Below are 27,443 nucleotides of genomic sequence, written 5' to 3'. Positions count from 1 at the left end.
GAGCTTTGATCTGCGGTGAACTCAGGTGACTTTTTCTCACGGCGCTGTGGATAAAAAAAAACCTGACAAGCCTGCAAGTTTTTCACACAGTCTGTGTGGAAGAACCCTGATGTGTGCACCACCATTGAATACAATGGGTGTGTGTGTCTGTATTTGCGGCCCTTAAAAAATGGAAGTGTGAAAGGAGCCCTGAAAGGGACCAAAAGTGAAGTCAGGTGCAAGGAGATCTCAATGGAAGAGAAACAGACCATCATTAGGCCGAAAAAAAAAAAAAAAAAAAAATCACAGAGGGAAGAAATGTTAGGCTACTTTCACACTAGCGTCGTACTCGGCCCGTCGCAGTGCGTCGGGCCGACGCTAGCGTTGTTTGCGCTGCACAACGGGTGCAGCAGATGCTGATTTTCAGCGCATCCGCTGCCCCATTGTGAGGTGCGGGGAGGAGGGGGCGGAGTTCCGGACGCGCATGCGCGGTTGGAAAAGACGTTCTCGACGCAGCAAAAAAACGTTGCAAGCAACGTTTTTTGCTGCCGACGGTCCGCCACAACACGACGCAACCGTCGCATGACGGTTGCGACGTGTGTCAATGCGTCGCAAATGTTAGTCAATGGGGAAAAAACGCATCCTGCAGACAACTTTGCAGGATGTGTTTTTTCGCCAAAACGACGCATTGCGACGTATTGCAAAAAACGCTAGTGTGAAAGTAGCCTTAGAAGTAGCCAAATGAATAGTTTGGTACATTCTACAAGAAAAAAAAAAAAAGCACACTGGTGAGTTTGGTGATTCAAAAAGACCTGGACATCCACAGAAGAAAACAGTGGTGGATGATCACAGAATCATTTCCATGGTGAAGAAAAACCCTTCACAACATGTCCCAAGTGAAGAACACTCTCCAGGAAGTAGGTGTTCCAGTATCCAAGTTTACCATAATGAGAAGAAATACAGAGGATTCATCACAAGGTGCAAACCATAAATCAGCCTTAAAAATAGGAAGGCCAGATTAGACTTTACACAAAAAACAAAAATCATCTAGAGAAGCTGCTCAGTTGTAGAAAAGTATTTTTTGGATAGATGAAACAGATCAACCTGTATCCGAGTGATAGGAAGAAGAAAGTATGGAGGTTTGGAATGGCTCATGATCCAAAGCACACCGCATCCTCAGTAAAACATGGTGGAGGCAGTGTGATGGCACGGGCATGTATGGCATCCAGTGGCACTGGGTCACTAGTAAGTGACTGAAGACAGTAGCAGGCGGATGGGTACAGGGCGATACTTTCTACTCAGACTCAATCAAATGCACCAAGGTTAATTGGACGGCACTTCACAGTACAGATGGACAATGACCCAAAACATGCTCAGAAAGCAACCCAGGAGTTTAAGTGGAATATTCGGCAATGGCCGGATCGGTCACCAGATCTCAACCCTGTTGCGCATGCTTTTCACATGCTTATGACCTAATGTAAAGGCAAGCAGTCAGCAGTTTTTTGCTACCTCATCTGAGAGCAGCATAATGTAGGCAAAGAGACCCTGATTCCTACAATGCATCACTTCAGTTTTAGATTTAGCAATGCAGCAGAGCGGAGAAGGCTGCCCTCGCCCCCACCAGGCTCTCGGTGTACATACTGTAACTATAGACAGTAAAGTGCTTGTCACAGAAGGGGGCAGAGTCGGCCAGGCAAGCGCACAGCTAGTCATAGCAAGGCTAATCACAAAGTGATTAAAGCTTTAGTTTAAGTAAACCCCTTTAAAGGGAACCGGTCACCAGAAAGAAAACTCTACCTGGAGATAGGGGATTAATAAGGTTAATAGTATTATTATACTGCCTGGTGCCTGTACTGAGCCTAATGCTGTGGGGAGAAAATGCACTTTATTCTCCTGGCAGCGTACCAGTTTCAGTCACTGGGACGGCACCGATGCTGGTGTATTCGTGACCCTGACTGATAGCCGGCCCTAATGCTGGGGGTGTGGTTACACTCTTAATTTTGAGAGCGGTGACTTAACCAGTGCTGGCACCGACCCCAGTAAGTGAAACTGCGCCCTATCCCTGACACTGGCTCTGTGCATTGGGGCCGCCTGTCAGTCAGGCCCACGGTTTTAGTTACGGGGACCGCGCCAGCACTGGTTAAGTCACCGCTCTGAATATATAGAGCGGCAGCTGTAACCGTGCCCCCGATCCTGACTGACAGCGGCCCCAAAACAGAGCCAGTGTCGGTCAGGGACGTGGTTACAGCAGCAGTTCTGTATTCTCAGAGTGATGACTGAAACCTGAATTCTCCCGGGAGGAATAAAGTGCTTTTTCTCCCCGCAGCATTCGCCTACATGCAGGAGCTGGCCAGCATACCAACACTATTAACCTGCAGATTAACCCCATTATCTGCAGGTTAATAGCAGCTTTTTCTGGTGACCGGTTCCCTTTTATTTAACCTGAAAGTCTACACTTCAATTGCATCTCAGTTATTTCATTGTAACCCCAATATACTGGCATGCAGAGCCCAAATCATGAAGATTCAGCCACTGTCCAAATATTTCTGGACCCAACTGTAAATATATTGCAATGAAATATTTTATTATGCCTCCAGTCATATGTCCGCTTATGTGTCATGTGTTTTCCTGGCATACAATATATTGAACAAGAAATATTGTACATTTTCTATGATTTATTGTGCTTTCTGAAGTAAGGCTCACATTGAGAGCTGGGTAATTCATTTGCCATTTCAATGGCACAAAATTTTGATTTTCAACACAACTGAGATTCAGAATGACAAGAGGTATTGGCGGTGTTACAAGGCCGGTCATTGGAAGATCAGTCGGGAGTTTGTTCACAAGGGCGTCGGTAAGCTCTGTAATGTGCACCTGATGCTTGGGCAGAGATACCGATTAGGGTGCTTTCACACAGTGTTCAGGTACCCGCTCGGTAGCTCTGTTGGGGCTTCCGTCCGAACCCCACACAAAACAGGATTTGGGCGTATGCACCGGATGGGGCCATAGACTATTAATGATGCCAACAGAGCGAACGTGCGGTCTGCCGTGCATCATTTTCGGGTATATATGACCACTGGAGATGGACACTCGGAGGCAGTGTACTACAGCTGGGTGTCTAATTCCCGTAGGCGTACAAAAATGAAAATGATGCACATCAGCACCTATGGCCCATCGGCGCATACACCCGAATTCCAGCTTGTTCAGACCTAAATCCCAATGGAGCCCCTGAACAGTGTGAAAGCATCCTTAGCCAGCCTACCCCAATCTGAAATTGTTACTACTACAGTGCAAATATAGATTAGACGCACCCTCCATGCTTCCAGAAAGATTCCTGCACCTCTGCAGGCTGGAAGGCAGCGCTGAGGCAAGTCATGCCGCATGCCAACATCCCAAGATTTGCACAGTTGGATGCTTTGGCGCTGATGAAGATGGTTTTTTATATCCGTTTTGAAGAAAAGAACCAAATTCCTTAGGAGGCGCAAGTGGTAATGAATTTGGCAGATCTGAAGGCTCCTGATGTGCTATTATCAGAATTTCGGCTATAATTGTTGTAGGGAACGTCACCCCAGTGTCCTCATCACTATTCACTTTGCTAGTACAGAAGAAACGATTACATTTTATGGTGACTGCAAGAAAACATGGCAATGAGAAAATAATCTGCACACACCATTTCCAATAAATAAACCTTTATAGACACCGGGTTTACACACGTTTTGTACTGCTTTTATCAAATGTTATGTGGGTTGAGACGGATTACAGCAATAGAAATTATGAGTGTTTGTTTCTAGAAATTCACACTACAGTGAAATATTCAGGTGTCCAGCGTTGAACTTCTCATAGTTTGGGTGAAAAGGCAAATCTAACATTAACAAAACTTTAAAATACTCCATTATTAGACATTTCTAGGTGTCTGCTCATAAGAAAGAAATACATTCATCATGAACCTTTTCTAGGGTTAGATATTCCTGCATTGGTTTCTTGTATGGAGTCATACAACCTGCGGCTGGAGACTTTGGTTGCTCCATAAAAACAGTTACATACAGATTACTGTAAGAAGAAGAATTCTATATATTGGGTCCTCAGACTGGTAAATCCCTTCATATTGCACTTTAGAATAATTGCACTGAACAAAACGTTTGCCAGTCGTTGGCTCTCATCTAAATAAAGAATAAATATATTTTTCCGCTGTTTGCTTCAAGTAGAAAAATAAATACTTTGGAAAAAGTGACATTCCCACAAACATTTGCCATAAATTAAATACAAGTGCATGTCGCATTACAAAAAGGCATTTGATTAATGCTACAATTCAATGTGGAGGAAGAAAAAAAAAAAAAAAAAAAGAACACTCATACAAAAATTAGCATACATGTGTAAAACATTAGCGGCAGAGTACCATGTGATGGTAGCCGTGGTGGTGGTGTACCAGCTCTGGTACGGAAATGGTCTCAGATTACTTAATACAGGTTAGTTCAGTCCTCGTACAGATTTCCACATCACGTCACAGCCTGGCCTGGAAACCATTATAACAATCTATCAGAGCCAATGTTAAAGCTGAAGTCACAGACCAGAGAGAGGTGATCTGAAGGGTAATTAAATGACGGAAGTCTGTTAGGCCCAATTTGATCTTCAGTAAGCAGACGCAAGGCCGAGTTCACTTTCAGGGCATGCTGGGAGTACCATATATAATCCAGAGTGTGGCAGGACTCCCCGGTAGGACGGATCTTCCAGGTGGTGTAGGGAGGTTCAGTTTCCCCGTCGTCGCTAAGCACCTTATAGGCACTGTTGAGATTCAGACTAGAGGAGGCAAATCTCTTGTATACTTCTTCAGTAGGCTCTGCATTAAAGTCCCCACAAACAACCAGAGGAATCTTGGCTCCTTGTGTGACAGACTCGAGATTCCTCAGGAGATCTGAGCCCTGAGCAAGTCTGAACCTTTCCCATCCACTGCGGGCCTTCAGGTGAGTGACGGCAAAGCACAACAACCTGCCAGTTTCCTTACACTGGAGTACCTCAGCAATGGCCACTTGGTTGGTTTTTAAAGTCCGAGCCGAGAGCCTGAACTTGGCACTGCTGACAAGTTCAAAGCGGTCCTGAAGGAAAAAAAAGGCACAGCCATCTGGCCCATTGTTTTGTTCCACATCTAGGCAGGGAGACCATGGCTTTGCCAAAAAAGTGCATTGATAGCCCAACCTGCTAAGAAGTGGTTGGAAGGTATCAAAATAGTGATCTACTTCTTGCAGGCACAAGACATCAGGGCGATACATGAGGATCTCTTCCAGGATCAAATACTTCCTTTCTTCCCAATTCAGCGCCTCCATCGGACATTTAATAAAGTTGTCCTTCCCTTCCCCGAGAGCTGGAGACAAAGACAAACCATGATACACAATGTCATTTCAATTCTAAGCCTTTAAATGTTTTAACACGGCTAAGAGGCAACTGCTGAATCAGTCTCCATGGCCCAACAATAATATTTATATAGATAATTTTTTCCAAGTTCTAGAGATGCCTTCACACAACACTGAAAACAAAAACATAGTAGGGGCCATTTTATAGCAAAAAAAAATTGCATTTTCTTCTGGGGGTCGACTGGTAAATATTAAACATCCACTATATTTATTGTGTGTGGTTTTGATTCACTTTAGTTGTATTTGAGATTGTGGATATTGTTTTTCCAAAATCCCAGCAAACAACAGGTATGGTGTGTGCGTGTTATTGTTTTAATTTCTTTTTCTTTTTTTTTTTTGTTAAAATTTCCCACAATGTGCCCTCAATATAAGAAAAAGAGCTTTAGGGGGCATTTCACTATTTACATACTATTCTTTTTAATTTCTGATCTTCCCTGTAATTGGGGCTGGCATATAAGACACAATTACGAAGCAAATCCAGCCCGGGGGATGACCAGAAGAGCGGACTGGGGACTGGTGAGACCCAACAGCTCCCTCGAGTTAGTGCTTCCTAAACTGCATGCACAACTGGTTCAGCAATGAATGCAGAGATGGTAATAAACCATCTCTGCTTTCTCTAAAGGCCCCGTCACACATAGCGACGCTGCAGCGATACAGACAACGATGCCGATCGCTGCAGCGTCGCTGTTTAGTCGCTGTGTGGTCGCTGGAGAGCAGGGCCGCGCTTAGTAACCCGATGTTTACCCTGGTTACCAGTGTAAAATAACAAACAGTACATACTCACCTTCGCGTCCCCCGGCGTCCGCTTCCTGCACTGACTGAGTGCCGGCCCTAACAGCACAGCGGTGACGTCACCGCTGTGATCTGCTTTCACTTTACGGCCGGCAGTCAGTCAGTGCGGGAAGCGGACGGCAAGGGACCTGACGGACACCGGAATGTGAGTATGTACTGTTTTTTGTTTTTTTTTACATTTACGATGGTAACCAGGGTAAACATCGGGTTACTAAGCGCGGCCCTGCACTTAGTAACCCGATGTTACCCTGGTTACCACTGAAGACATCGCTGAATCCGTGTCACACACACCGATTCAGCGATGTCAGCGGGACCTCAACGACCAAAAAAAAATCCAGGCCATTCCGACACGACCAGCGATCTCACAGCAGGGGCCGGGTCGCTGGTACGTGTCAAACATAGCGAGATCGCTACTGAGGTCGCTGTTGCGTCACAAAACTTGTGACTCAGCAGCGATCTCGCTAGCGATCTCGCTATGTGAGACGGGGCCTTAAGTGGCGCCTAGCAGTCTGACAGCGACTCCACACTCTCGCAGCAGCATGATCTCGGAATCTTAAGAAAATACCATAAAAAATTGCTTTCTGCTTTACATCTGATTTTTAGGTAAAAAAATAAGTAAAAGTAAGTGTGTGACCTAAATTTATGTTTTTATTCCATAAGTGTTGTACTAAGTTGTCATAAGCCATCAGTTTCTGGTATTTTTTTTTTCTATATTGTTAAATAATTTTTGCACTTTGCAAATAACTTAATTCGGCCAGAGTCCAACACTTTTAAATTCCATTTTAGGAATAAACCTGAAGTAGTAACGCTCAGAAGTACTGAGCGTAACAAAACACAATTCAAGTGTCAGTAGTAGGAATCATTATACCTTGAGCCAAGATATTCCACTGCATCACTCGAAAGGTGTGTGGGCCCCTGAAGTCATCTGCCCGACTAACAAACTCCCTGTGGAGCCTGGCGGGCCGTTCCCGCAGAGCCACTTGGCATTCCTCCAGAAGATCTTTGGGGTCCAACGGATCCAGCTGTTCATGCTCAGATTCGTCAAGGTAATCCTGGTGTTGAGAAATGGCAGCTGTGCTGCTGAGCGTCTTGGCAAGAGCACTGTACAGGCGGCTGGTGCTGTTTCCCATGGAACACACTATGGGGAATAAGAACGCAGGGTAAACATATGTGGAGCATTGCCAAACCAAAAAAAAAAAAAAAAAAAAGGATAAAGCAGTGATTCCAGAAACACCAAGTTCTAAATAACGCAGGTACATGTGACAATAAACATGGCACTTCTGAAGAAAGGTGCCGATGTAGAATCCAAAGCCTCAGTTGTGATGCTAAAAGACTTGGCACTCATATTGATGTATTGTAGAAAATTCCAGACAAAAAAACCCAAAACATTTCAGTCAAAGCTAGATCTTCATCAGTTATCTGGAAGTAGCAAAATGGTACAGGGCAGGGTCAGGAGAGGGTCTGTGGTATACACCGCTCAGGATAAAAGTGCTCTTCGCCTGCAGACTCTCCTGACGCTGCCCCTATACGATTTTGAAGCTTCCAGTCGACTGATGAAGGTCAAGCTTTGACCGAAACGTTTGTCTGTAATTTTCTACAATAAAATAATACTATTTCTGTTGCATACATCAATATGAGTGCCAAGTCTTTTAGCATTATACCTAACACAGGGACTTTTCATTTTGGACATCCACCACAGAGACCTGCCCCTTTTGTGAAAACTGGGTCCCTTACATGTGGATACATAGCTGGAACATTGGCAGAGCTGGACCCGAGGTCTATACGTCACATAAGCTCTTACAGGAACATTGAATACAGACCTTTACCGTAAGACATCTATGAGTACGCTGCAGTACCAGCCCGGGGCACATGTGTCCTACCTTGCACAGACAGACCATGGCATCCTTGTTTGACTGGCAAAGTAAGTGAAAAGCGTAGATCCATCCTCCCTGTAATGGTCTACTCAACTGCACTAGACCAGAGCTGTGTGACTACTGCTTATATCACATAGCTTACCAAATCCCTCTAAACCCATCAGAAGATAACGGATGTTAATCAGACCATAAAGGCCCCGTCTCACTAAGCGATTTACCAACGATCACGACCAGCGATACGACCGGGCCGTGATCGTTGGTAAGTCGTTGTGTGGTCGCTGGGGAGCTGTCACACAGACCACTCTCTCCAGCGACCAACGATCAGGGGAACGACTTCGGCATAGTTGAAACTGTCTTCAACGATGCCGAAGTCCCCCTGCAGCACCCGGGTAACCAGGGTAAACATCGGGTTACTAAGCGCAGGGCCGCGCTTAGTAACCCGATGTTTACCCTGGTTACCAAAAAAAACAAACAGTACATACTCGCCTTTCGGTGTCCAGGTCCCTTGCCGTCTGCTTCCTGCTCTGACTGAGATCCGGCCGTACAGTGAGAGCAGAGCGCAGCGGTGACGTCACTGCTGTGCTCTCACTTCTCACTGTACGGCCGGCAGTCAGTGAGAGCAGGAAGCAGACGGCAAGGGACCTGACGGACATCAGAAGGCGAGTATGTACTGTTTGTTTTTTTTTTACATTTACGCTGGTAACCAGGGTAAACATCGGGTTACTAAGCGCGGCCCTGCGCTTAGTAACCCGATGTTTACCCTGGTTACCAGTGAAGACATCGCTGGATCGGTGTCACACACACACCGATTCAGCGATGTCAGCGGGGCCTCAACGACCAAAAAAAGGTCCAGGCCATTCCGACACGACCAGCAATCTCGCAGCAGGGGCCTGATCGCTGGTACGTGTCACACATAGCGAGATCGCTATGGAGGTCGCTGTTGCGTCACAAAACTAGTGACTCAGCAGCGATCTCGCTAGCGATCTCGCTATGTGAGACGGGGCCTTAAGCCAAGTCACTGACATTCAAGGGCAGCCATGGTACAGACACTGCAGATAAGGCTCCAGACGTCCGCTCACTGAGGAGGGGGCACCGGCTCGGAGAAGACAGTAGCAATGGTGACTACTGAAAGGGGAAAAATCTGGCTTAAACTACTTTCACACTAGGGTTGTTTGCTGTACGTCGCAATGCGCCGTTTGGAGAAAAAACGCATCCTGCAAAGTTGCCCGCAGGATGCGTTTTTCCTCCATAGGCTTGCATTAGCGACGTATGGTCACACATCACATCCGTCATGCGGGGAATGCGTCGTGTTTTGGCGGACCGTCGGCACAAAAAAAACGTTACATGTAACGGTTTTTTGTGCGTCGTGCCCGCCATTTCCAACCGCGCATGCGCGGCCGGAACTCCGCCCCCTCCTCCCCAGACACAATGGGGCAGCGGATGCGTTGAAAAACTGCGCTGCCCCCCGTTGTGCTTAATTAACACACTGTCCGTCGGGCCGACGGTTTGCAACGGCCCGTACTGACGGACTAGTGTGAAAGTAGCCTTACTGCAGTATGTGCCATACTCATCGGCAGGGTGGGGGGCTGAAACAATTATAAGCCCTTTTTTCATCACTTAGAAGAAAAAAAAAGAAAGAAAAGTGCTATAATTGTATGTATAAAAGATAAAAAGGGAACAGGGATGTCCTAAATATAATGATCTGCTTGACAAGTGTGTACACCAATTAACCCACTTCTTTATATAAATGGATGGGCCCATCAACAACTCATCCACAAGCCCAGGAGACCACTTCAGTCTCAAGACAGTATTTCTAATCAGATGTAACCCCTTCCAAGATGTGTCCTTGGGATGACCAGCCGATAGCCCAGTGTGTGACAGCTGTATTACATGGCAGACATTCGGATGAATGTTCCTCCACATAACTAAAGGCCAACTCAAATCCATCACATTAGGGGCAACTGACACAGGTCATGTCTCTATTCTTGTGACCCCATCTCTGGAGGTTCCTGTCAGACAACCCCTTAATCATGGCCAGTGTAGGGGTTGTCCACTACTAGGATAACCCCTTATTGATCTAAATGTTTGGCCTTGATAAATAATTAAAAAAAAAAAAAAACCCTTATACTCCCCTCACATGCTGTTCCAGCGGTGGTGGCACTCCCGTGTGGTTGTTGTGACACGCGAGCCCGGTGCCCAATCAGCGCTGGCGTCATTGTCTCCAGCTTCTTATGGACTGAACATGAAGAGGAAGTCCGGGCTGCAGCTGCTCTCTCACTTCCTCTTCATGACAACTCGTTTGAAGGTGGGGACAGAGACCACGTGTCATGGAATAGCACGAGAGCCACGGGACCGTGAGTGCCGACACTGCTGGAACGGGAGGGGAGTAGGGGCTTTATTATTTTATTGGGGCCAAACATTTAGATCAAGAAGGGGTTGTTCTAGTAATGGACAACCCCTTTAAACTGTTAAGGAAAATATCATGTATCTAGAGGATCAGTGAGGGTCCTCCACTGGGACCCCGATAACACCAACAGGGCCTTGATCGCCCATTCCAGAGGAGCGGTCAGGTATGTGCAGGTACACGTTTTCACTATACAGATATCCAGGTATATTCAGTAGTAGAAGGTTAGACAACAAACAATACAGAAATTGAGCACTACTTCTCCCCTTGGAAGTAGAAGCTGTGAGAACCTCTGGGGCATTTACCCATCCTTATACACGAAGGCTGCTGGCAGCGCACATAAGGTTCCCGCTCCTCTAACATTTGACGTTCAGTTGTTGCAGTAAGGCTGGTTTCACACTTGCGTTTTTGTCTGCAGCGTTTTTTGCACAAAAAACGCATGCGTTTTTTCCCCTATATTTAACATTGAAAACGCATGCGTTTTTTTGTTTGCGTTTGGTCGCGTTTTCAAACGCATGCGTTTTTTTTCTGCATGCGTTCATTTTCAAAAATGCAACCTGTAGTATTTTTTTGCGCGTTTTTTTTTGCCGCGAAAAAACGCATGCGTTTTTTCGCGCCAAAAAAATGCATTGCTGTCTATGTAAACGCATGCGTTTTTAAGCACATGCGTTTGTTTGCGTTAAAAACGCATGCGTTTTTATAGAAAAAACCCAGAAAACAGACTGAAAAGCCACCCACCACCATCAAGGTGATAAAGGGATCCAAACCCTAACCCTAACTCTACCCCTAACCTCACCCCTAACCGTTTAATGAACATTTTCTGACAGTCATAGTGCCACGTATTTAAGTGCCACGTATTGAAGTGCCACGTACCACGTATTTCAGTGCCACGTATTTCAGTGCCACGTACCACGTATTTAAGTGCCACATATTTAAGTGCCACGTATTTCAGTGCCACGTGTTTCAGTGCCACGTACCACGTATTTCAGTGCCACGTATTTCAGTGCCACGTACCACGTATTTCAGTGCCACGTATTTCAGTGCCACGTACCACGTATTTCAGTGCCACGTACCACGTATTTCAGTGCCACGTATCACGTATTTCAGTGCCACGTATTTCAGTGCCACGTATTTCAGTGCCACGTATTTCAGTGCCACGTATTTCAGTGCCACGTACCACATATTTCAGTGCCACGTATTTCAGTGCCACGTACCACGTATTTCAGTGCCACGTACCACGTATTTCAGTGCCACGTATTTCAGTGCCACGTACCACGTATTTCAGTGCCACGTATTTCAGTGCCACGTACTTCAGTGCCACGTACTTCAGTGCCACGTACTTCAGTGCCACGTACTTCAGTGCCACGTACTTCAGTGCCACGTACTTCAGTGCCACGTACTTCAGTGCCACGTACTTCAGTGCCACGTACTTCAGTGCCACGTACTTCAGTGCCACGTACTTCAGTGCCACGTACTTCAGTGCCACGTACTTCAGTGCCACGTACTTCAGTGCCACGTACTTCAGTGCCACGTACTTCAGTGCCACGTACTTCAGTGCCACGTACTTCAGTGCCACGTACTTCAGTGCCACGTACTTCAGTGCCACGTACTTCAGTGCCACGTACTTCAGTGCCACGTACTTCAGTGCCACGTACTTCAGTGCCACGTACTTCAGTGCCACGTACTTCAGTGCCACGTACTTCAGTGCCACGTACTTCAGTGCCACGTACTTCAGTGCCACGTACTTCAGTGCCACGTACTTCAGTGCCACGTACTTCAGTGCCACGTACTTCAGTGCCACGTACTTCAGTGCCACGTACTTCAGTGCCACGTACTTCAGTGCCACGTACTTCAGTGCCACGTACTTCAGTGCCACGTACTTCAGTGCCACGTACTTCAGTGCCACGTACTTCAGTGCCACGTACTTCAGTGCCACGTACTTCAGTGCCACGTATTTCAGTTACGTTTAGGGGTTAGGGGTAGGGTTAGGGTTACGGTGACCAGGACATTCTTCTAATAAAAAGCTACCCCTAACCCTAGTTAATTCTACTATTAGTGGATTTTCTAGTTGATTTTTTCATGGGAAAAAAAAACGCATGCGTCTAAAAAACGCGGCGTTTTGCCGCGATTACATGCGTTTTTTCAGAGTACACTCGCTCATCACTAGTTGTCACATGAACAAAGCACATTTTAATCAATAGATCTTGGAATAAAAATAAGTTCCACAATTGGATGTGTATAAATAAAATGTCCCTGTGCTGAGATAATCTTATAAATGTGCCCTGCTGTGTACTGTGTAGTGGCCATGTCTGACCATACAGGAACATGGTCTGATCATACCACAGCTCCTGGCCAGGGGGGAGCAAAAGAGTATACAGACAGGACAGCATGGGATCACAGCTGATTCTTTCTGTGAGGTAAATCATTGTTTTTTTTTTTATACAGTCAGGGAAATGTTTTACCTCACAGACAGAATCATCTGAGACGCCATGCTGTAATGGATGTATTGATTAAAGTCTACTTTGTTTATGGGACAACTATCTTTTCCACTGACACAGCTATATGAGGTCACTTTTAGACTAAAGGGAGCTGGAGCAGTTTCTATTTTAATACCTTACAACAAATACAGCACCTTTCACAGGAAATAATATATAAAAATATTTTGTATCAACCGAGCCATAACTTATTTTCAGTTCATTTAGCTACCGTACATAATGGGTTATTTTTTTGTAGGACAAGTCAACATTCGTTTAATAAAAATTAACTTTTCTTTGTGCAATTTTTTTTTTTTTTTACATTTTTTTCTATGTTCTACAGTGGGGAATTTTGCTGATTTTGCAAGTTTCCCACCTACAAAGAATGGAGAGGTCTGTAATTTTTATCACAGGTACACTTCACCTGTAAGAGACAGAATCTAAAAATAAAAATCCAGAAAATCACATAGTATGATTTTTACATAATCACAGCGGCGGGTCTCACTGCTGTTCCCGCTGTCTGACTTTATATAAGGAACTCAGGTCATGTGGACAGTCAGTCCATGAGCTCAGCGGCTGTGAGCAGGGTGTTCTGTGTATATAGGAATGCCACACTCAGGGCCGCTGCGCTAACAGATTGGCTGCAGCGCTGCTGACGTGACATCTGCATCGCTGTCAGACACCGGGAACAGCAGCGAGACTCGCCAGTGGACCCGGGGAAGGTGAGAGCAGTGTGGTTTCTTTATAATAGCCTGTAGCTAGGGATTCACTTTTTATGAAAGGAACAACCCCTTTAAGTTATACAGCTTGTTCTCATCCTCTATACTGACAGATCTCTTCCGTCTCCCCCATACACACAAAAGCTCAATTCAGCAGAGGTTTCTTGCATTTTCAGTAAGTGGTGCTGCTAGACAGTGATACATCTGTACTGAAAAAACGATTGGGCATTTAAACATTCATGGCTTACTCCTTCTCAGCCTACAAGATATGACAGGAGTTACATTATGCGGTACTTATTAGATTATTGGCTCGATTGGTTCTACTATCTTACAGGGAATCGGTCAGCAGGTTTTTGCCATTTAATATGAGAGCAGCATAATATAGGCAAGTGAGCCTGATTCCAGTGATGTAGTTCCAATACAATAAGTGTTTTATCAGCAGAAGATTATCCCTGCAAGACTAGGTCTCACGTGCCCAGCAGTCTTGCTAATCTGTGTAACCTCGTCCCCTACACCGATTAGCAGCTTGCTGACAATGTACATAGGAAGCTGCCAATAAGGAGTGTGAATGGGGTTATACACAGCTTTGCATTATGACCACTGCTACATCTACAGCAGAGAAAATCAGGATTCCCACATAACTGCACCAGGCAGCCCATCAGTGACACATCACTGGAATTATTATTATTATGTGTACCCCTCCTCACATGTAAAGCACCATGGAATAAATGGCGCTATAATAATAAAATAGTAATAAGTTTATCTGCCCTATATTATGCTGCTCTCAGATTACATAGCAAAACCTGCTGACAGATTCCCAGTCTAATGTACATGAGGGGCCTGAGCGAACATCATTCCCTGGGTACAAGGCGTCCTGTGTGCTAGAGCAATAAATGCACATTACATGAGCCCTATGGGGGCACAGCACACACTTCCTGGGAGATGTGGAGCATTCCTCTGTGTTGTACTCACGTCACAGGACGTTTTCAGCAGTGTGAACTCCTATTTTGTGCCTGTATATTAACAGTTAAAAATGTAGCGCATGTGAAAGTGTGAGGGAAAGTGACAGCCAAGTGTGGCCGCCTGTGCACAGCAGGGGCTCCATTACACAAGCCCCCCCTGGACTCTGCTCCGGTGACCTCACTGACCTTGGGATCAGGGTGAAGCCTGACATTTCCTTACACAGGAGAGCGGTCATCTCCCTGTGCCACCAAAGCAATGTACTGCACTCACTGCTCATGAAGGCAGACGCTCACCCCTGCTGCAGATAGGAAGAGGCGGCCATACGCACCTAGGAGGGGCTGCACAGATTAGGGGGCCACACGCTGCCTGGGGGACCTCCATGACATTACAACTTCTCAGTCACATGGGTGGGAAAAAAGCACAGTGCCATCTAGTGGATGCAACCAGCAACTACAAGTTACAAATGAAAACTACTGCAGTGTGGTTCTGTCACATGTCAGCCGGTGAGAAGATTCAGATTGCCAGATGAGCGGATACACGTTTATTAGTCACCACATAGAAAATCCAAGCCGTGCCCATCAAATCGAGCATTTTTTGTGGAGGAAGGTGCTGGGCCGCCACAGCATCTGCTAAAACGAGCTCTAGGATCTGTACAAACAAGGAGAGAGGGATCCGTCCTCAGAAGCCATCTATATGGGCCTGTTGGTGATAGGAAGCTGAATGCAATGATACACTGATCTCGGTGATCTAATGTCTTATTCCAGAGAAATCCAGGTTCGGGTCATTCCATATCAAGTGATCCAAATATGAATTTTTTTTTACCCGACGTCTTTAGATTTTTTTTATTTTTTGTTTTTATGAAGTACAACTTTAGTTAATTACAAATTCAAAGTTTAGAATTTTTCTCTTCATCAGTTAATTTTTTACAGATTTGTAAAGTTTTAAAAAAGCGCAGATTTTGGCCTTTTATGGCTTTACATTTTTTATCATATCTCGGGCTATAATTAAGATAAAGAGGTGGGAGAGGCATCATTTTTCTCAGAACAGTACCGGCTTTCATTTGATATGTCACAAGACTGTTTCTTTATATTTTGTTTTGGTGAAATCAAATTAAACATTTTGATGCGCAATCCTGAAAAAAACGTAAGTTTTAAAATTGTGAAAACATGCATGTGTGTTACTTGTGTCCTTGTTTATATTTGTACAGGGATTCAACTTGGGATCTATCACATTTGTATTTTTTTTTTAAGCCTTGAATCATCTGATTTTATGTTTGTGTGAGTTTCTTCCCTTTATCTTTTCAAATTACAACTTATTGCATTCATCATTTATATGTAACAATAAAGAAACACAAAAAACAAAGTGCCAGAATAAATACATCTTAGGGTATGTTTCCACGGTCAGTAAACGCTGCTTGTTTGACGCTGCAGCGTCAAACAAGCAGCGTCCAGATGTTCCAGCATAGTGGAGGGGATTTTATGAAATCCCGTCTCCACTATGCGTGGAAACCCGCACGCGGCGGCCCTGCGACTCCGGACATGCTGCGCGTCTTTTCAGAACGCAGCATGTCCGTACACCTTGCGGGGACGCAGCGTCCCCGCAAGGCATATCACAGGGCCCTATGTGAGGGGTGCGATGATCCCGGATGTGTACTGTACACATCCGGCACCATCGCGTCCCATTAAGGGGGCGGGGCTTAGCGCCGAGCGGCTTCGCCGCTGCGGCGATACCGCCACGTAGCCTTAACGTGGAGACATAGCCTTAATCATCATAACACAACTTGCTCAGCATTTTCAACCTGAATTCATTGAACAAGCCAAAAGAAAAAACGTGATCATATCCTCAAGTGTGGTTTTCTAAATACAGTCTGATCCTAATTATATGTTAAAAACAAGATTAAAAGAACCAATATTTTTACCACCTATTTATACATGGAACAATTTTTTTTCTACTATATCACTAAACACGTCATTTCTGAAGTGTTTAAGAAGAATAGTCCAGTAGTTAAATCCTCGTACTATAAAATATGAACTAATCAAACAATTATTAGTAGGTTTTTACACTGGTCCTCTATCATCAATGTGTCCCTTCTGGAGGATGAAATGTGATCTTGCCCATAAGCGCTCACTAGCAATGGCCGTTTCCTTCTGTGTCGGAGTATGTGCGGCTGTCATGGTGCTCGGCTCCACCTGAGTTATATCTGTTTTTTGTTCACTTTTACAATGTCTGATTTTCTTGGATACACAAAGGACGGCGCTGGACCAGAAGGTGCAGAAGAGTCACTTCTTCATTTTCACAATCTTTGGAGAGTCCAGTAGACGCCAGCGCCGATCATATTCACAGGTCACATCACCAGTTGTGTCATCCATGGCCGATCTTGTGCCGCCTTCTACCACGTCATGGACGTCACTGTCTTTATTTCCACTACATGTGATGACAGTCCGGCATTGCTGAGTCCCTGTGATGGGTTCTGCTTCCTGTAACCGATGTTATAACAAACTCTCCTCCTCTTTGTAGTCCTGGTTTGTACAATACATGAACTGGATGTTAAAGGGAACCTGTCACCCCGTTTTTTCCGTATGAGATAAAAATACTGTTAAATAGGGCCTGAGCTGTGCATTACAATAGTGTATTTTGTGGACCCCAATTCCCCACCTATGCTGACAAAATACGTTACCAAAGTAGCCGTTTTCGCCTGTCAATCAGGCTGGTCTGGTCAAAAGGGCGTGGTGTCTTCCCCCAGATCTTGCGTAGTTTTCCGTTGGTGGCGTAGTGGTGTGCGCATGCCCAAGGTCCCGAATCCACTGCACAGGGGAGTGAAAACAGCGCGATGTGTGCTATTTCATTGGTGATCGGTGGGGGCGGCCATCTTCCTTTGGCCGCGCGTGCGCAGAAGCGGCGCTCTGCTGGCCGCGGCTTCAGGAAAATGGCCGCTGGATGCCGCGCGTGCGCAGATGGAGATCGCGGCGGCCATTTTCCTGAAGCCGAGATGCGAATTCTGCTTCAGGAAAATGGCCGTCGCGATCTCCATCTGCGCACGCGTGGCATCCCGCGGCCATTTTCCTGAAGCCGCGGGCAGCAGAGCGCTCCATCTGCGCACGCGCGGCCAAAGGAAGATGGCCGCCCCCACCGATCAACAGGGAAATAACGCACATCGCGCTCTTTTCACTCCCCTGTGCAGTGGATTCGGGACCTTGGGCATGCGCAAACCACTACGCCACCAACGGAAAACTAAGCAAGATCTGGGGGAAGACACCACGCCCTTTTGACCAGACCAGCCTGATTGACAGGCGAAAACGGCTACTTTGGTAACGTATTTTGGCAGCATAGGTGGGGAATCGGGGTCCACAAAATACACTATTGTAATGCACAGCTCAGGCCCTATTTAACAGTATTTTTATCTCACACGGAAAAAACGGGGTGACAGGTTCCCTTTAAGAATATTTTCTCCCTCCATTTGAGAAGTTGCCTGGGTGTTAAGATTTGGTGTGAATCTGGCCTCTGGAGGCTGGAGCTGCTGACCTGTCATCTGCTCTGCATTCACCGTCTACCCCTGGTCATCCTCAGCCCTAACAAAGCTTCTCCTCTGTCCTCTCCTGCTTCTAAGTGGTAACATAATAAAATAATACAGTAATATCTAACAATCATGGATTATTTGGTAAATCTAGACCCCCACACTTCTACACCACAGGCTGAACAGACCTGAAATTAAGATTTTTGAACTGACACTGTAATAGTTTTATTTTTTAAAATATGATCCCATCATGATCCCATCTTGTATTTTGGTGCAGAAGTGGCTAGGAGCATAACAGGCACATGTGCAGTTTTTGAAATTTTGAAATTAAACGTTTTTTTCGGAAATGCATTTTAAAGTTTTGCGCTTGCGTTCGCATAGGTAAAATATTATTAAAGATACTCTTGTGACATATCTGGTGAAAGCCTGTACAGTTCTGAGTAGAATGGTGTTTATTTTGTTTCTCTATCTCTTTTCTAGCCAGAGTTATGGGGAGAAATGTAAAGGCAGGCAACACCGAAATTCGCACTTTTTCTGAACTTTGAAAATCAATAAAAAAAAATATATATATATCTAGAATTTTTTTTTCTTCACATTTTGCATTCTCTGACACACTATTACCAAATAACAAAATCTCAAAAGAATTAAAAATATAGTGGTAAAAATCATTGGTTCACTTGACATGGAATGACCCGTTCCCTTATTTGTAAAGAAGCTTTCCAGGCTATGGGGCGGACACGGATCTGCATGAGAATCTGCCTCCAGGGATTATAGTAAGGCTGTGTGCCCACGTTGCGTTTTTTATGCGTTTCCGCCGCATTTTTTGCTGCAGTGGAAACGCTTAAAAAGGCATTCCCATGCAATCCTATGGGATTCCGCAGTTGCTGTGCCCATGCTGCGGATTTTCCCACTGCGCAATCCCATAGCGGTGCATTGAAACACTCACTTTACGCATGTGGCTATGCATACTGTGAGTAAAGTGAGCGCTTCATGTGCGGATGGTACCCAGGGTCACATGACCTGAGATGACGTTGTGGTCACGCGACCGTAACGTCAAGAAGGTCCTTCGCGCAAAGCATCCCTGGGAACGGAACGTACCAGGAGCACCGCTGAGGAGATCGCGGCCATCGGAAGTGGAGAATAAACTTATTTTTTATTTTTTTTTAACATTCTTTTACTATTGATGTTGCATAGGCAGCATCAATAGTAAAAAGTTGGTCACACTTGTCAAGCACTATGTGTGATTAACCTGTCAATCACTTTTCCAAGCGATGCTTCAAATCGCTTGTAAAAGCACAAGCTAAAAACGCTTGTGTTTTACCTGCGGCAGGGAGTTGCGGAAATGCTGCGGACATCCGTGACGTCGCAGCAATCGTATGATTATCGCTCCAGCGTCGTAGACTGCGGTCACACGTTGCAATCACGGCGCTGAAGCGATGCCGAAGTCCCCGGGTAACCAGGGTAAACATCGGGTAACTAAGCGCAGGGCCGCGCTTAGTAGCCCGATGTTTACCGTGGTTACCAGCGTAAAAGTAAAAAAAAAAAAACCATACATGCTCACCATCTGATGTCCGTCCGGTCCCTTGCCGTCCGCTTCCTGCTCTGACAGATCCGGCCGTACAGTGAGAGCAGAGTGCAGCGGTGACGTCACCGCTGTGATCTGCTCTCACTTTCCGGCCGGCAGACAGTCAGAGCGGGAAGCGGACGGCAAGGGACCGGACGGACATCAGATGGTGAGCATGTACGGTTTGTTTTTTTTTACTTTTACGCTGGTAACCACGGTAAACATCGGGTTACTAAGCGCGGCCCTGCGCTTAGTTACCCGATGTTTACCCTGGTTACAAGCGAACACATCGCTGGATCGCTGTCACACACAACGATCCAGCGATGTCAGCGGGTGATCAAGCGACGAAAGAAAGTTCCAAACGATCTGCTACGACGTACGATTCTCAGCAGGGTCCCTGATCGCTGCTGCGTGTCAGACACTGCGATATCGTAACGATATCGCTAGAACGTCACGAATCGTACCGTCGTAGCGATCAAAATTGCACTGTGTGACGGTACCCTAAGAGTGAGAGTTATTAGTGTAAGACATGTAGATCAGAAGAGCAGCCTGTCAGTCATTACATGTGTCACACTGATATCGCCCCCTTTCCTATAAAATAACCTCCGGAGGCAGATTTTCAGGGAGATCTATGTCTGGCCCATAGTGCTGAAAAGCTCATTTACATGTGGATTTAAATGTGGATTTCAGGGAAATAAGATACCAGTGAATCATTTTATTCAGCTTCCTATGACCGACATGCCCATATGGAAGGCTTAGGATCCTACTGACAGATTCCCTTTAATAACACTACTCTGTCCTCCTCCTGGACCTGTCCTCTGCCTTTGACACAGTGGACCATTCCCTATTACTACAGACCCTCTCACACCTTGACATCACAGACTTGGCCCTATCCTGGATCTCATCATACCTAACAGACCGAACATTCAGTGTCTCCCACTCACACACCACCTCCTCACCTCGACCCCTATCTGTTGGGAGTGCCACAAGGTTCAGTCCTAGGGCCCCTGCTCTTCTCCATTTACACCTTTGGCCTGGGACAGCTCATAGAATCTCATGGCTTTCACTATTATCTCTATGCCGATGACACACAGATCTACTATCACCTCTCTACTAACCAGAATCCCTCAATGTCTACCCGCTATTTCATCCTTCTCCGCTAGACTTCTAAAACTTTAGATGGATAAAACAGAATTCGTCTTTCCCCCCATCTCACACAACCACCTAACAGACCTATCCATTACAGTAAATGGCTGCCCACTCTCCCCAGTCCCACAAGCTCGCTGCCTCGGGGTAATCCTTGACACTGATATCTCCTTCAAACCACATATCCAAGCCCTTTCCACTTCCTGCCGCCTTCAACTCAAAAATATTTCACGAATCCGTTCATTCCTCAACCAAGAATCTGCAAAAACCCTAGTCCATGCCCTCATCATCTCCCGCCTCGGCTACTGTAACCTCCTGCTCTGTGGCCTCCCCTCTAACACTCTCGCACCCCTCCAATCTATTCTAAACTCTGCTGCCCGACTAATCCACCTGTCCCCCCACTATTCCCCAGCCTCTCCCCTCTGTCAATCCCTTCACTGGCTCCCCATTACCCAGAGACTCCAGCACAAAAGCCTAACCATGACATACAAAGCCATCCACTACCTGTCTCCTCCATACATCTGTGACCTCGTCTCCCAGTACTTTCCTGCGCGCAACCTCCGATCCTCACAAGATCTCCTTCTCTACTCCCCTCTCTTATCTCATCTCATAATCGCATACATGACTTCTCCCGTGCTTCTCCCATACTCGAACTCTCTACCACAACATATCAGACTCTCACCTACCGTGGAAACTTTCAAAAAGAACCTGAAGACCCACCTCTTCTGACAAGCCTACAACCTGCAGTAACCACCGATCGACCAAACCACTGCATGACCAGCTCTCCCCTCACCTACTGTATCCTCACCCATCCCTTGTAGATTGTGAGCTCTCGCGGGCAGGGTCATCTCTCCTACTGTACCAGTCAGTGGCTTGTACTGTTCATGATCTTTGTCCTTGTTTTTTTATTATGTACACCCCTCCTCACATGTAAAGCGCCATGGAATTAATGGCGCTATAATAATAAATAAGAAGAAGAATAATACCACCACCCTGGGCAGACAAGTGCACATTACCAGGCTGGGGCCACCAGACGGCTACACTCACCATCCATAGTCCTATAGAGAGTTCCTTGTGCCGGCTCCGTGCAGAATCCGGCACACACAGGACACACGTCTGCCTTGTCACATCCGGACTAGCTGTGCGAGAGATGTCAAGACCAAGCCGGGTATCTGACACTCAAGAGCCACCAGCTAATAACAGAGCAGAACATTCCTGACAGCCCAGGTCTTGTCTGTACACGACATGCCCTAAAGCAGCGCGGAGTCCATAGATCCCCTCTGCGGACTACAGGGAAATGCACGGCTGTGTCCGAATGTGAGAAATCTGCACAGAAAGTGGAACAAGGCAGCCACAATCACGTGCCCTGGGGGGAAACACTGGACCGACATGGAAAGGTGCCCTGTGTCAATCACAGGAACAGAAGCCAAACTGCAGGAACCCGGATACAGAGGCTACTAGAGGACAGTGAGGAACAGGGCCTTCAGATAGGTCCAATATCACATTGCTGGGGTCTGATATTCAGCAGCCCCTCAGATCAGCTGTTTGCATCGCCGCTGCTGAAGGTGTAATCTGTGGATGGACCAGCACAGCACTGCCCCACGCACTGTATGGCCACCCCAGGTACTGCAGCCACTACACAGTGAGGCTATGTTCCTGTGCACCTTAGGCCTCTTTCACACTTCAGTCTTTTGGCATCAGTTTGAAACCGCTATTTTCGTCAAATAGCGGATCCGCCATTTTTTTGGGCGGATCCGCTATTTTCCCATAGACTTGCATTAGCGACGGATTGTGGCGGATGGTCGTCCGTTCCATCAGCCATGTGACGGATCCGTCGAAATTTGGCGGACGTCATCTAGACATTGACGGACATTGTAACGTTTTTTGTCTGTGCCGAAATGGCGGCCGCCTATGGGCGACGGATCCGTCATGTCCGTCATTTCGGCGGATCCGTCGCCCCAATCCGCTTTTTCAATTGCGCATGCTCCAAAAAGTAGATACTTTTCCCAGACAACCCCCAAGTAACGGATCCGTCAAAAAAATGGATCCGTTAGAACCGTTTTCTCAACAATTGTGACGGATCCGTCACTATGTCGGAGCAGACTGATGCCAAACAACTGAAGTGTGAAAGAAGCCTAAGCTGCAAACAGCTGATCAGTGAGGGTGCCGGTTGTCGGACCCCCAGCCTTGTGATAAATGATGACCAATGAACCAGCCATCTGTACCTGAGTTGTGCATTTAGGAGAATTTTCCCTGATGCCCCTCACAACAGCCCAGTACACGGGATAACAGACCCCTCAGGCGCTGCGACCTCATGAATACACAATGCCGTCATCAGAAGGAAACTGGAAAGTTACATCATCACCGCGTACCTCAGGTTACATGGGACATCACAGCAGGTGTCTGGGGGCGCACAGTCCTGTAGGGGGTGCACAGTCATGTGACTTCCACCTGCGCTCAGGTGCACCGGTCAGCCACATCCATCACTAGGCTGGGAGGTTAGCCACCGCCATCTCACCGCACACACGGGGGGGGACCCCACCGCCATCTGACCGCACACACAGGGGGGGGGTCACCGCCATCTGACCACACACACGGGGGGGGGGGGGCACCGCCATCTGACCACACACACAGGGGGGGGGCCCCACCGCCATCTGACCGCACACACAGGGGGGGGGTCACCGCCATCTGACCACACACACGGGGGGGGGGGCACCGCCATCTCACCGCACACACAGGGGGGGGGGGCCCCACCGCCATCTGACCGCACACACAGGGGGGGGGGCCCACCGCCATCTGACCGCACACACAGGGGGGGGCCCACCGCCATCTCACCGCACACACGGGGGGGTCACCGCCATCTCACCGCACACACGGGGGGGGTCACCACCATCTCACCGCACACACGGGGGGGTCACCGCCATCTCACCGCACACACGGGGGGGGGGGGGGTCACCGCCATCTCACCACACACACGGGGGGGTCACTGCCATCTCACCACACACACGGGGGGCACCGCCATCTCCAGAGCAGGTGGCATGGTGCAGGGTGGTGATGTTCTGGCAGGCCACTGCAGTGTGCCCCGGCGCAGCACATGATGGGGGGCCATACAGGGAGACAGGGGCACATCACACACGGCAGTCCCCCATGCAGTGTTCCCATGGTTTCCGCCCTGATGCACGCAGCGCTGGATGTGCCGCACAGCCCCCGTCCCCTCCCCCACACACCGCTCACCTGATCGGGCAGAGCTCCCGGCCGCTCCGCCTGCCGGCACTGGAGGTGAGCTTGTGCCCGGGTTAGATGCAGCTTTGGCCGGTCCGTCCCCGATCCAGCCGGCAAGACTATGACAGCAACCGAAGCCAGCCAGGGAGCCGAGGACGGGCGGCGAGAGCGCTCTCCTCCTCACCGGGGAGTGGTGTGGCTGCTGCCGCAGAGAGGAGGCGCACAGTGCGGGCACGTCTCTCAGCGCCGAGCACAGCCGCCCTGCCGGACTCTGATACATCCCGGGCTCGGCTCGGAGGTGACCGCGGCCTCACTGCGCTCTCCCCGCAGCCGCCGTGACTAATGATACCGGCTCCTCAGCATCTGTACCACTCCCTGCTCTCCTCCGCTCACTGTGACGTCACAGCAGCAGCACGTCAGGCTCTGGGACGTACCACACTGAGGCGGGGGGGTTATCCGGAGAGTCACCCTGTAAATAGAGTTCTTATTCGTCATAACAGAATGGGACCCTCTCCGATGCACAGTAATATTACATATACTATATATCAGGGGAATAATAACCGGATATAGCAAATGCGGGCAGAGCTGTGCGTTACTCTCCCCTCCTATTAAGTGCAGTGGTATTTCCCATATCAGAGTTCCCTTGAATTGAGGGAGGATCGTACCATTACTGATGGGAAGTGGGTGAAAGGTTACACAAGCAGAAACAAGCTGTGATGACGCCAAAGTCTACAGAGTGTATAAATAGCCGGAAAGCCAGACAGGGGACAGACGACCATTTCTCGCTGTTTTTGTACAGATTTTGTGTACATCACCAGAATTCTGCTGGTTGCCATTGGAAACAGAGCACACTACAAGGCCGGGTCCCGCTAGCCTGTAGCATGGGATGTGATATGCTAATGACCCCAGTGTCAGCCTCTGTGCTCCGGGCCTCTCGCCTCAGAGAACCACAGGGTCTGTGGTAATCGCACTGCACTGGGATGGCATCCGAGTGCAGTCCGACGTCTCACCCCCCCCATAGACTTGTATGGATGAGTGTCTCGGCGTGAGACAATAATGGCAGATCTGCTCTGCTCCATAGAATAACACTGCGCCCAGTGCAGATTTCTGTGCCAGTGTGAGCGAGGCCGAGGCCATGGCTGGAGCACAGAACAGCAGGACGTGTTGTTAGGACACCGCTGAGCAGACTCTGTCATTGCTTTTTTCACTCATTTTAGTTCACACACATTGCAACATTTGTAATTCCGGCTGTAAAAGCGTGAGATCCCTGGCCAAAGAGCGCTCATCTCTGCAGCTCGAGAAATGACGGTGGCGGCTCCATAAAGATCACTTATCACCTAGAACAACACCCACAAGCCATTAGAGCGAGGGTCCAAAGCCCCCTGTGTGAATAAGGGGTAGTGCTGAATTCACTGTGGGTCTGAGAGAGCACTGGTACAAATGCACCGTCACTGCGCCCCCGGGGACAATGCGCACGGTCACTGCGCCCCTGGGGACAATGCACACGGTCACTGCGCCCCTGGGGACAATGTGTACAGTCACTGCGCCCCTGGGGATAATGTGCACGGTCACTGCGCCCCTGGGGACAATGCGCACGGTCACTGCGCCCCTGGGGACAATGCGCACGGTCACTGCGCCCCTGGGGACAATGCGCACGGTCACTGCGCCCCTGGGGACAATGCGCACGGTCACTGCGCCCCTGGGGACAATGCGTACGGTCACTGCGCCCCTGGGGATAATGTGCACGGTCACTGCGCCCCCGGGGACAATGCGCACGGTCACTGCGCCCCTGGGGACAATGCGCACGGTCACTGCGCCCCTGGGGACAATGCGCACGGTCACTGCGCCCCTGGGGACAATGTGTACGGTCACTGCGCCCCTGGGGACAATGTGCACGGTCACTGCGCCCCCGGGGACAATGCGCACGGTCACTGCGCCCCTGGGGACAATGCGCACGGTCACTGCGCCCCTGGGGACAATGCGCACGGTCACTGCGCCCCTGGGGACAATGCGCACGGTCACTGCGCCCCTGGGGACAATGTGTACGGTCACTGCTCCCCTGGGGACAATGCGCACGGTCACTGCACCCCTGGGGACAATGCGCACGGTCACTGCGCCCCTGGGGACAATGCGTACGGTCACTGCGCCCCTGGGGACAATGTGCACGGTCACTGCGCCCCTGGGGACAATGCGCACGATATCACTGCACCCCTGGGGACAATGCGCACGGTCACTGCGCCCCTGGGGACAATGTGTACGGTCACTGCGCCCCTGGGGACAATGTGTAAGGTCACTGCGCCCCTGGGGACAATGCGCACGGTCACTGCGCCCCCGGGGACAATGCGCACGGTCACTGCGCCCCTGGGGACAATGTGTACGGTCACTGCGCCCCTGGGGATAATGTGCACGGTCACTGCGCCCCCGGGGACAATGTGCACGGTCACTGCGCCCCTGGGGACAATGTGCACGGTCACTGCGCCCCTGGGGACAATGCGCACGGTCACTGCGCCCCTGGGGACAATGCGCACGGTCACTGCGCCCCCGGGGACAATGCGCACGGTCACTGCGCCCCTGGGGACAATGCGCACGGTCACTGCGCCCCTGGGGACAATGCGCACGGTCACTGCGCCCCTGGGGACAATATGTACGGTCACTGCTCCCCTGGGGACAATGCGCACGGTCACTGCGCCCCTGGGGACAATGCGTACGGTCACTGCGCCCCTGGGGACAATGTGCACGGTCACTGCGCCCCTGGGGACAATGCGCACGATATCACTGCACCCCTGGGGACAATGCGCACGGTCACTGCGCCCCTGGGGACAATGTGTATGGTCACTGCGCCCCTGGGGACAATGTGTAAGGTCACTGCGCCCCTGGGGACAATGCGCACGGTCACTGCGCCCCCGGGGACAATGCGCACGGTCACTGCGCCCCTGGGGACAATGTGTACGGTCACTGCGCCCCTGGGGATAATGTGCACGGTCACTGCGCCCCCGGGGACAATGTGCACGGTCACTGCGCCCCTGGGGACAATGTGCACGGTCACTGCGCCCCTGGGGACAATGCGCACGGTCACTGCGCCCCTGGGGACAATGCGCACGGTCACTGCGCCCCCGGGGACAATGTGTACGGTCACTGCGCCCCTGGGGACAATGTGTACGGTCACTGCGCCCCTGGGGACAATGTGCACGGTCACTGCGCCCCCGGGGACAATGCGCACGGTCACTGCGCCCCTGGGGACAATGCGCACGGTCACTGCGCCCCTGGGGACAATGCGCACGGTCACTGCGCCCCTGGGGACAATGCGCACGGTCACTGCGCCCCTGGGGACAATGTGTACGGTCACTGCTCCCCTGGGGACAATGCGCACGGTCACTGCACCCCTGG

The 27,443-nt window shown here is 48.9% G+C and overlaps 1 protein-coding gene across 2 annotated transcripts; it reads right to left on the bottom strand.

Moving 5' to 3' along the window:
* Window positions 1-3,648: 3,648 nt before the first annotated feature.
* On the bottom strand, window positions 3,649-24,471 carry NOCT (nocturnin). 2 transcript variants are annotated; one of them, XM_077279181.1, is made up of 3 exons: window positions 24,069-24,471; window positions 7,045-7,314; window positions 3,649-5,335 (listed from the first exon to the last, which is right to left on the bottom strand). In XM_077279181.1, the coding sequence occupies exons 1-3, from the start codon at window positions 24,334-24,336 to the stop codon at window positions 4,500-4,502; spliced, it is 1,374 nt and encodes a 457-aa protein (XP_077135296.1). In that variant the 5' UTR covers window positions 24,337-24,471; the 3' UTR covers window positions 3,649-4,499. The 2 variants fall into 2 exon arrangements, with proteins under 2 accessions (XP_077135296.1, XP_077135297.1); XM_077279182.1 differs by lacking the exon at window positions 24,069-24,471 and adding an exon at window positions 8,057-8,187.
* Between the last annotated feature and the right edge of the window lie 2,972 nt (window positions 24,472-27,443).

Source organism: Ranitomeya variabilis, chromosome 1 (assembly GCF_051348905.1).
Source record: "Ranitomeya variabilis isolate aRanVar5 chromosome 1, aRanVar5.hap1, whole genome shotgun sequence".
In the NCBI taxonomy this organism is placed as follows: Eukaryota; Metazoa; Chordata; class Amphibia; order Anura; family Dendrobatidae; genus Ranitomeya; species Ranitomeya variabilis.
The sequence above is the reverse complement of the archived record's forward strand: the minus strand, read 5'-3'. Positions and strand labels throughout refer to the sequence as shown.

Excerpts from the sequence above, each read along its gene's own strand:
- NOCT (XM_077279181.1), bottom strand. The coding sequence starts at position 24,336 with ATGTATCAGAGTCCGGCAGGGCGGCTGTGCTCGGCGCTGAGAGACGTG. Across the intron at positions 7,315-24,068 it reads CGGGAGCTCTGCCCGATCAG|TGTGTTCCATGGGAAACAGC; the intron begins GTGAGCGGTGTG and ends TATTCCCCATAG. Across the intron at positions 5,336-7,044 it reads GTGGAATATCTTGGCTCAAG|CTCTCGGGGAAGGGAAGGAC; the intron begins GTATAATGATTC and ends CTTTGTCTCCAG.